This window comes from Ochotona curzoniae, unplaced genomic scaffold (genome assembly GCF_017591425.1).
Source record: "Ochotona curzoniae isolate NIBS_2020 unplaced genomic scaffold, NIBS_Ocur_1.0 contig_3498, whole genome shotgun sequence".
Taxonomy (NCBI): Eukaryota; Metazoa; Chordata; class Mammalia; order Lagomorpha; family Ochotonidae; genus Ochotona; species Ochotona curzoniae.
In genome coordinates, this window is record NW_024465885.1 from 2,829,807 (window position 1) to 2,841,035 (window position 11,229).

The window sequence follows — 11,229 nt, forward strand, 5'->3', positions numbered from 1 at the left end:
CTAATTTCAAATAATTTATGTATGCATGGAAGCAGATGACACAGTATTTCGTCACTTTCCTCTGAAGGTAATCTGCTTCCTTACCTAGGGGCCAGCTCTGAGGGCTCAGCTCTTGCAGAAGTGCTAGTGGTGAGTGCTGGAGACCACACTAAGTCATTAAAGAACGTAGTGATCTGATGATATGAAGGACCCTGTAAGACACAGCCTGTACCTGTTACCCAAAAAATCCCATTTTGATTTGCCTATAAGCCTTTGCCAAGTTGGAGTGTTGGAAAGAGAATGGATTTGATGGCATCTCAAGTCTACATTTGAAGTTCTACCTCTTTATTTTTATCATCTAGTTTATGTGGTTTTCTTTTTACTTTGAAATGCAAGCAACATTTTGAGTAGCATAGGTGACACCAAAACAAGAGAGAAGAGATACGAATTGCAGAGTATAACAAGAACTAGTTTTATACACATTTTTTAAAAAAGCTTCCCTAGCTAGTTTTGCTCGTGTTAGAATGACAACATTATGGACATAACTGTCCTTGTGGTCTGATTTCAACTAGATATTTCTGTTGACTAGCCGTCTCTCCAAGCAAATGTTTCAGTCATGTGGGTGTCAGAGTCCTAAGTGCTTCAGCCATCATCTGCTGTTTCTCAGGGTGTTCATTACCAGGAAGCTGAATTGGCAGCACAGCCAGAACTCAAACTGGACATCCCATTATGGGACATAGACATTCCAAGCAATGTCTTTATTGGTATGCTAAATGTCTCTTCTTGTTTCTAAATTTCTCAAGGAGTTCTATTTGTTCATCTTGATGAGGTGACTGCTATTTGGCTAAATATTTAGGAAGTGCCATCTGGAGAGGGGTATATAATCAGAACTTCTCATGTGGGATACCTACTTTGGTTCAATTCTCCTGCTCAGGGCAGAGAGATGAGGTGGGTGTGGGGTAGAGGAAGGGATAACTTTTTGTTTTTTTAAAGATGTATTTCATTTTCATTGTAAAGTCAGATATACAGAGAGGAGGAGGGACAGAGAGGAATATCCTCTGTCCATTGATTGAGCCCTTAAGCGGCTGCAATGGCGGGAGCTGAGCTGATTCAAAGCCAGGAGCCGGGAGCTAGAGCCTCTTCCGGGTCTCCCACGTGTGTACAGGGACTCAAGGCCCTGGGTCACCCCTGATTGCTTTTCCAGGCCACAAGCAGGGAGCTGGATGGGAAGTGGTGCTGCTGGAATTAGAACCGACAGCCATATTGAATTTCAGGAGTGCAAAATGAGGATGCCACCACGCCAGGCCCAAATGGCTTTTTTCTTTAAATGAAAGTTTATTTATTTATTGGAAAGGCAGAATGAAAGAGAAAGAGAGAGAAAGGAGTCTTTCATGCACTTGTTTATTCCCCAAACGGCCACAATCACTAAGGATGGGCTAGCCCAAACCTAGCAGACTGGAGCTCCATCAGGGTCTCCCACGTTGGTGGTAGGAACCCATGTTCTTGGATCATCTTTTGCTGGTTTCCCAGATTCATTAGCAGATTGGTGGATCAGAAGAGCAGCAGCTGGGACTTGAACTCACGATCATATGGGCTGCCTGCACTCACATGTGTTGCAGAAGTGACATAACCTGCTCTTTCACAACATCAGTCCTGGCTTTTCTTTTTGAAAATAATTAACAAAGAGAGTTACCTCATAAATGGGGAAATTGATTAATAGACTTTGAAAATAATCTTTAAGATAGCAACATGTCTTTCTTCTTTCTAGTGGATTAACTTTTAATTATGCTTTTGCTATGATTTTTTTGTATTTTTGTTTGTGATGAACTGATGGTCACATTGAATAAATCAGCTTAGAAACAGTGGCTTCTACTCTACTGGAGTTCATAACGTTGATTTCCTTTGTTCTCTATACACTTTGCAGTTTCAAGTGATTCATGTATGCACGGAAAGCAGATGACACAGGATGCTTCATATCCTTTCTTCGAAGGTAAAGTACTTCCTTATGCAGTGACCCTCATTGAGGGGAGGGAGTGTTGAATTTTGTTAAGGCAAGCTGAAAAATTAGGTGATCTGAGTATGGTGCTATGAGGCATCTAAGTGATTCAGTCTCAGGTTGTTCCCCAAAGAAGCCACATCATTCCTGGCCTATTGAGTCTTGCCAAATTGCAGTGGCGCAAACAGCATGAATTTAATTACATCTCAGGGGTCCAGCGTGGTGGCCAAGCATCTAAAGTCCTGGCCGAGCATGCACTGGGATCCCGTATGGGTGCTGATTCTAATCCTGGTGGCGCTGCTTCCTATCCAGCTCCCTGCCTGTGGCCTGGGAAAGCAGTCAAGGACAGCCCAAAGCTTTGGGATGCTGAAATCCTGTGGGAAACCTGAAAAGGGTTGCTGGATCCTGGGTTTGGATCCGTGCAGGACTGGCTGTTGCGCTCACTTGGGGACTGAATCATCAGATGGAAGATTTTCCTCTATGTCTCTCCTCCTCTCTGTATATCTGACTTTCCAATAAAAATAAATAAAAAAACCCCCCAAAAAACAAATCAAAAAACACAAGCACCACCAACAAAACCCTAAAATAATTACATCTCTGACATGCATTGAAGTCCTATCTCTTCATCTAATTAAAATACCTTAATTTGGCCATGAAATACAAGTGCTTGGATATTGCAGGAGAGACAGGTGACATTAAACAGGCACGGAGAGATAGTAAATGCAGAATTTAGCAAAGACAAGCATCATCCACATGAAAAGTTCCCTCATGAGTACGCTAATGACATCACTGTCACCTTTGTTACAAGTGAGATGTATCAAAGCTAAGTGCTCCAGCCATCTATGCAAAAAAAAAAAAAGAAAAAATCCATGGACACATTATATCTGTTTGTGGGAAGTATGAGCTTCTGTGAGGAGGCTTCAAAAAGTTTGAATAAAATGCTTACTATAAAAAAGCTATGCATGGATTTCAACATTTTAATCTTCAAATACATTTATTTTTTATTCTTTTCTATAACGTTTCTGAAGTACCCTCATACGTTAGATGACGCTTATTATTACAGAGGTTAATTTTTACATTAAAAGTGGATTTCACATGTTTATTTATTTAATCCTGGTAACTAGATTCCAAGTGTTGAAACAAAATCTGTGAGCAAAATCCACAACTTCACTCTGTGGAAATGTACACAGGCAGGAAGGTAGATGCATCAGGAGGCCGACTGGATGACGTCACACATTTCGCAGTATAAACTTTCTATAGAAAAACTCCAAATGAAGACAGATCTTCTGTTTTTTTTATGTCTTTAAGTTTATACACTATTTCTTTTTATAGAAATAAAATACTATAAAGCATTTCTTATCACCATTATTATTTTAAATTTTTATGGAGTTGCTAACCTGGCAAAATTAGAAATTATTTTAAGAACTGCTGATTTTACTGATTTTGTGACATGTAAATTAAAAAAAATAAGAAAAATTACATATATTACAACCTGAAGTTGAATTTAGTTATTTTTTAGTGACAGTACATATACTTTCCACACTTATGTTTGTCTCAAGACTACTTTAGGGACAGGCATTTGTAATCATGATTTTGCTGAAATTTTTTGCACTCACCAAAATTCAGAAAGGAGATCATTACATTACTATTCATTTCACCTTACACTGAAGAACATGAAATAGACTAGATAAATCTGATAGTGTCTGTCATTAGAGATTGGATTTATGGAATGCCTTTGTTTGCTAAAACAAAAAGTAGAGTTCTGCTTTCTGTGCATTACTATATAACTGCAGAATTGATTTCAATATGTGCTATAATATTTATTGTTTTTGTAATGATCTAGGGAAGAGTGCTTAATGTTTGGATTACTTTTAACATGTTAAATATATTTTGCTAATGTGAATTTCTTATGTAAGTACAACTTCGTTTACCATGTTGTGGATGACATTCACATGTGAAGTCCCTCATCTAGCTTGTCTTTGTCAATTCTCCTTTCATGTGTGTCCAGTCAACACCTTATGGCCCGTGCTGATGGGTGCAAAGGCTGTGCTCTGCTGCCCTGCTAGCCCATTGACAAATGTGTTGGTAATCACATGGAAAATAACCCTGAGACACAGGCCCACCTGCACAATGTCCTACAAGAATGAAACAAATGAGACCACAACAACCAATTGTGCTGATGAGAGAATAACCTGGGCCTCCAGACCTGACCAGGATCCTACACTTCAGATTGACCCAGTGGCCCTCAGTCATGATGGGAACTACAGCTGTCAAATGGCTACTGTTGTTGGGTATCTTGAGCATACATATCACCTCCAAGTGTTAGGTAAGGAACATTGTGGTTTCCAGATCACTAGATTTCTGAGCAAACAAATAAATTCCATGTCCTTGAGTGTGAGATTATTTCCCCCTTTACATCTCTGTAGTTCCACCCAAAGTGATCCTGTATGTCCACAAGAACAGAACCGCCGAGTGCAAGGCTGTTGCAGGGAAGCCGGCCGCGAACGTGTCTTGGTTCCCACCAGGGGACTGTCTCACTGGGCAAGACTCCTGGGCCAATGGCACAGTGACGGTCTGGAGCACATGCAACTGGCCGGACAGTAATGTTACTATTGTGAAGTGCTCTGTCTCACATTCTACTGGTGAAAAAAGTCTGTCCAGAAAACTGCTTCCTGGTTAGTAAAGCTTCTAGTTTTTCCATTTGATATTTTTATTCCATCAGAGCATCCCTGTTAAGAAGGGATGAAAAGTGCATAGATACGTCATTCAATGATTTTTTTCCTTTAGCTGACCTGTGTTTTTCCCAATTGAGATATGCATCTAGAATACTACAGAAATGTTTTATTAAAAACTTTGTTTTATAATGTAATTCATTTTGTTTTTCACTTTTATACTAGTAAAAAATTGTGTTGAGAATATACCTTCTTTTTGTAAAAGTTTATTTATTTTAAAAGAGACAGAGATACATTTCCATTTATTGTTTCACTCCTGAGAACCCTGTAACAGTGAACGCCAGGCCGAAACCAGAACTCTAGAACCTCATCACGGTATCCTACTTGGGTAGCAGGTATTCCAGTGCTTGGAATGTCATCCACTGGCTTATGCGGTGTGCTAGCAGGGGGCTATATTGAAAGTGGGGTAGCTGGGACTTGAGTTTATACTCTGATATGAGACATGAGTTTCTAAACCGATGGCTTAATCCTGCTGAGCCACATGCTGGCCTAAAGAATTACACTTTCAAAAGAATATTTATGGTTTTACTTAAAGACAGAGTATAATTCTAAACAAATACTTGCTTTTTTACTTGAACAGGGAAATTATAAGTTGCCTTCCATGAGGTTCTAGTCTGATAAACTTTTCTTCTCTAGCTTCTTCTTTGTAGAATTTCTTAAATACTCAATAATAATATCCATGATCAATTCATCACTCTGCTTCCTCCACACTCTGTTTATGTTCTACTCTCGTTTGTTGCTATTTTAAAAGATTTAATAACATTTTAATCAACATGATACATAGTTTAAAGTCAAATTATTCTATAAAGCTCTGGCCCCACCATTGTTTTTCTAGCCTTATCACACTGTTCTTATTCAATTCTTCAAATTAACTGTATTTTCTGAATAAATCTGCTCACATTGCTATTTCTTTATTAGATTTAGGCTTTATTACACATTTCCTCTTATCCTACATGACTAACATTATTACCTTTTTCTTTCTCTCCTTTTTAATTTGTTACAATAGAGCAATTATGCATCAATGGCCAGTACTTACATTGATTTGACTATGAAACATCAAATCCAAAATTTACATTATGCTTTCTCTTTGGATAACTGTTCGATTTTTTTGGACTTCACAATTGCCCTTTAATTTTATTTGGTTTCCTTAATAATGTATTTATGAGTGATAAACAATCACTAAACATTGACAAAACTAGAGAAATCTTTAATAATATGGTCAGAATTTTTTAGTTCATTTTTCAGTTCCACTATTCTTCTTGAGTGTATCTCTTCTTGAGCTTTTCCATGCTCTTGGACTACTTTATCCTACAATTCAAGTAACTTCTGATACTAACTACTCAGACTTAGCACAGGTTAGTGGCTCAGTTAAATAAAACTACTTACACTTCAGACACCAATCTCTAGCCCCCAGTTGCCAGCTGTGCTTTAAGTCAACTGACTATTATTTGTGGGGTTTCATGATCCTCTTTTCAGATTCAGTAAATCAGTTCATTGCAGTGGCTGACAGAAAGTTCACTTACTTTTAATGGTTTCTTAGAAAGGATACAGTTCATATACAGCCAAATGGAAGTGTTGTATAGGCCAGGTTTGGGGGGAAGAAGCACTGAACTTGCATGTTTTCTGTCAGAGTGTCATCCTCCAGGATCTAAAGGTACCCACCAAATCAGAAGGTCCTGTAACTTAGAAGCTCCACACCTCGTTGTCCAAGTTTTTCTTTTTTTGAGTCATAATACATAGACAAGTTTGATTAAGTTGCTAGCTATTCCTGATGAATTCAATCTATAGTTCCTGTTATCCCTGGAGGCTGATGGTGGTAGGAGGATGTGGAGTTGAAAGTTCCAGGCTAACCATGTTTCCATCTTTCTGATGACAATTTGCTCTTCTCATGCTCTCCAGAGGCTCCTAGACAACAGTCAACTCAGGAGTATCAGTAAATACCCTTGTCATTGTGGATCATTCAAGGGTTTTCACAGAAACTGGAGGACAAAGATCACATCACTACTACCCACGTCTCTGACTCCCAATACAGTGTCAAAATCTTTGGAGTTAGGAATAGTCTTATTTAAACAGTCTTATTTGAATTTCTGTATCCCTCGGATACAACACAAACAAATATTGTGACCATAGGCTCAGACCACAGGTTTCCCCTTTATATAGCCCAGTCTCTGCCTCAGATATGAACTAATTTAACTCATCTTCAACTTTTTGTTCATTTTAAAACTTTTTCTCGGGGAAAGTCTCTCATTATAGTAACTTATTTGATCAGACACAAAGACTCAATTCAGATCTCCCTTCCTGAACTTCCAGGTATAGCTAATTAGTGTCTTTATATGGTGTATAATGGAATACTCACTTGCAATTGTTTGCTTTTTTGGAACTCTTCATTTATACAAGTCTGCTGTCTCCAGTTAAGCTGTGAAGTTTTTTAATGACTGTGAACATATCTTCTTGCATCCTCGTAGTACTTCAGAGATCATAGGACGTTTTCCTGGTTTTGCTTTTTGAGCAGTTTATTTAATAGGAAGAAATGATCTTTTGGTGTCAAGGGTCAGATTTGTATTTAGACTTCATATGCTCCTTAGGCTGCCACTTTTATAAGAGAAAAGACCTCAGACTGACAATGGCAATAGTCTTATTTTTTATCTTTTCCATAATTATTAGAAGGGCCAGCATGGTGGTACAGCATGCTAATCCTTTGCCCTGTAGCACTGGCATCCCATACGAGTGCCAGTTCCTGTCCTTGCTTCCAATTCATCTTTCAGCTTACGGGTTGTTGGACCCTTGCACCACATGGAAGCCCCTGCACCACATGGAAGCCCGGTTTTGCAACAATTCTGACTGTTGCAGCCATTTGGAGTGTGAACCAATGGATAAAAGACTCTCTCTGTAAAATGTGCCTTTCAAATAAATAAATAAATAAATCTTTAAAAAATACTTCATTATTTCATAGGTGATTAAATGGAAAACAGGGTCATAAAATACATTGCTAAAAAGATTGTGACAAAATTTCGTCCTGTGTAGAAAATGCCATTAGGAACTTTTGAAGATAATAACACCCTTCAAAAACCCCTCAATGATATTTGCATGGGAAATTAAGAAGTTCATTTGATTTTTCTATTTAATTTTTTGTCCTTTTAGAAATTATTGTAATTATATATATTTGTGGTCACAGAGTGATATTTTGATAGATACATACAGTGTGTAATGATCTAGTTTGTTAGCACACATCTAATCATTCAGAAAATATTTGTTAAACACCCACAATGTATAAAACACATACACATTTCCTAAAGTCTGCCAAGAAAGAATAGTATTTAAAATTAGAATTGTGGTTTATGTTTTTTGAATTTGATGGTCTGAACTTAAATGCTCCTTAAACTATTAACTTTAATTTGTTAATTAGAAGAATCTTTGAAATAATTTGTTTCCCCTACCTATCTTTGAAGGTTTCAGAACGTTGGGCTCTTCAGTGTCATCTTTACTGATCATTCTCTATGTAAAACTCTCCCTCTTCCTGGTTGTTCTGTTCCTCGTGGGATTCATTTTCTTCAAAACTACAGGAGATTACAGGTAGGAAATGGAGATTAAAAAGAAAAGACTCATTAGAAAAAAATCATCATTGTAAGACTTTAAGTTCACAGTGTGCTGGGGAAACCTCGGTCCGTTTAAAAAGCTATCTGTTTTCCTTTGAAACGACAGGTACAGACACAGAGAGATCTTCCATCCTCTGGTTCACTACCTAAATTCTGGCACAGCAGTGGTTGGGCATGCTAAAGCCAGCATCTGGGAACTGAGTGTGGTTCTCCTGTGTGGGTGGTGGGTATGCAAGTAGGGCAGCCAACTGCTTGATGCAGTATGTGTTAAAGAACCAGGAGCTGAACCAGGATTCAAACTCAGGAACTCACAGGATTGCCAGTGTGGGTGGAATACAGCTGCGGCATCTTATAGACTGGCCAAATGCCTGCCCTTTTGCTGTGTCCTTACTAACAAAAGTGAAAACACCCTGTTGTTCAGCCTAAAGGAAAGATGGCTCAGCAGGAGGCTGATAACATGGTTTAGTTTTGCTCTACCCCTTGGGTTCTTGGGCTGGTTCTTCTGTTTCGCCTCCTGCTACAACCACCACCTGCAAGTCAGTCATTACCTGAGCTCCCCTCCTCCTCTTGCTTACTAGCAATTAGCAGACACATTGCATTTCATATTTGAACTGATCCTTGAACAGTTAGCTGAATCAGTTTTACCACGATTTCCACTTTAGTGGAAACTACAAGTTGATTTTGACTAAGGAACTATACATTTCAGTGGAGACAATGCTGGCTATCCCCTAATCCTTTATCTTCAGTGTGTCAACTCTTTTTCTTTTCTACACTGTAAGTTATGGATATTAGAATAGATCAATGAGGAAAAGTCATATTTTGGTGATATAGCCACCATAAGCCAATACCTCATCATCACTTGATACAGGTGGCAACTCTAACTAAAAACTATCCTGCTATTTAAAGAAAACATTGTTTTTTAAATGAAAAGTTGCTGGTGATTTGGGCTACTTTATGTTTAGCAAACTATGAGGGAAAATGAATGTAAAAATTTGAAAGATACTATGTAAGTATGGTAGTCTAATTGTTAGAATAAACATCTCCAAATCTCAGTTTATTCCCACCACAAGTTTACGTTTTGCTCCCACCATGCTCTCACCTTGTTGGGACGTGGGCGTGGGGCTGCAGAGGTGTTCTGTAAGCCCTTACCTTATCCTTCTTATCCTGTGGTTGTGCTCTTCTCTGAGAGGGCTCTATTCGGGGAGTGATCAAGAAACATAGAGGCTTTCATGTGGGAGGTTTGATGGGCCACTTTAAAGATTCACGTTTTATTAGCCAGTACTCAGTTACATGCTTGTACTAAGTTCTGCAGAAGATGGAATAGATAAACTAGCTGATTCGGAAGAAAAAGGAGCAAGGTTTGACACACACTTGCTCAATCCACAACCACAGAATATAGAAAAAATGTTAAGGTTAATATCTTCTTTGTTAGTAATTGAATTAAGAAATAATTATTAGTACAAAATGCCATAAATATGTATTCATGGAATGTAAGCTACTTTATCTCTTTCTTTTCAGAATTATCCCCCACTGTTTAGACAGGACAAGGCAAGAGAAGCCTAGTAATTCAATTGTTACAGATTGGAAAGCACTATAACAGAGATGGCCTTCTCACCTCATCTCTATGTGTGTAATCATGAATTTAGGGTTCCTCCATTAAATAGAAAAAGTGTCCGTTCCATTTAACTTTGTTTTTGGTCAATGAAACAAGGCAGGAGTGGTAGCACAGTAGTTTTCTGGGTCAAGTGTCAGGTCCTGTGGGTTTTCACTTAAAACCTTAATAGAACATGCGTGGCCTAGTTGTGCCGGGGATGAACCACACAGAGCAGAGCTTGGTCACCTCAGACCCACTTCCTGCCCCTCCGCCGAGGCCAACCTACATGATTGGAGCATCAGTCTCCCCTACACTCATGCAGAAACTCAGTTAAGATCAGCAGACCTGACCTCATGCTGATCCCGAGACACAGGAGCAAATGTTGCCACAGAGGTTTTGTGGTTGTTTGTAAGACAGCACTGGGGGCCATTGTTATTTTTTAATAATGTAGAACTCCAACTTGATTGTGAGGCTGTACTTAGCTAAAAGGTATTTATCGTTTTTCCTTGCAGCTGAGTATGACCCCCACATCAGTTCTGACAAACTGCTATAGAAGTATAAATTTTATATAATGTTGTTTTTCAGGAACGTGCTTGAAAGATACAGGAAGGATATTCTTGATCTCTTGCACAGCAGCACCAACCTGTGCCACTGGTGACATTGAGGATACGAGGCACTCACTTGGAAAGAAGCAAAGATGGAAGAAACTCAGATGAACCCGGCTTAGCTGCCTAATGACCTCTTGTGTGTGAGAGAATACACTGTTTTGTTCAACCCCTGTTGTTCTGAGGCTTATTCTACCTACAGCTGAACTTTTTCCTAATCAATACAAATGCCTAGTTTGTAAAAAAGTTTTAGGAGCAGAAAATTAAAAAAAAAACTAAAAAAATAAAAATTATAAACAGAAACTGTTCAGAAAATTTCCTGTTAGTATTGCAACAATATATTATTCTCTACTCATGTACATGCTCATGGCTTGCTTGTTTCTACCTTAAAAGTAATGGGACGGAGATAACTTCAGAAAATGGAAATCAGAGGTTTGACAGCCATCTCTCTGATGGCTCCTATAGACCTCCTGGTTGTGAAAACTCAAGGAATGTTGGGGACTTGTAGTGGTAAGGGCTTCAGAGTTCATCCAATGTCAGTCACTCCCTTTTCTTGGGCAGACATGGCTACAGTTTAAGATTGGGAATATAGACATCATGTTGAGCTCCTACAGAGGATATGAGCAGGACAAACTGAGGAACTGAAATTTTTTTTTTTTGAAGATTTATTTTTATTATTATTTTTTTTATTGGAAAGGCGGATATACAGAGAGGAGAGACAGAGAGG

General features: G+C 38.6%; 1 protein-coding gene across 1 annotated transcript; it reads left to right on the top strand.

Annotated features, from left to right (window-relative positions):
* Nucleotides 1-3,907: 3,907 nt before the first annotated feature.
* LOC121156928 (cell surface glycoprotein CD200 receptor 2-like) lies at nt 3,908-10,930 on the top strand. Its single transcript, XM_040980909.1, has 4 exons — nt 3,908-4,301; nt 4,402-4,650; nt 8,157-8,280; nt 10,483-10,930. Exons 1-4 carry the CDS (start codon nt 3,908-3,910, stop codon nt 10,553-10,555), a joined length of 840 nt encoding a protein of 279 aa, XP_040836843.1. The 3' UTR covers nt 10,556-10,930.
* The last annotated feature ends 299 nt before the right edge of the window (nt 10,931-11,229 follow it).

Coding starts and splice junctions, on each gene's coding strand:
- LOC121156928 (XM_040980909.1), top strand. CDS start 3,908: ATGTTGTGGATGACATTCACATGTGAAGTCCCTCATCTAGCTTGTCTT. Junction 4,302..4,401: donor ATATCACCTCCAAGTGTTAG/GTAAGGAACATT, acceptor ACATCTCTGTAG/TTCCACCCAAAGTGATCCTG. Junction 4,651..8,156: donor GTCCAGAAAACTGCTTCCTG/GTTAGTAAAGCT, acceptor CTATCTTTGAAG/GTTTCAGAACGTTGGGCTCT.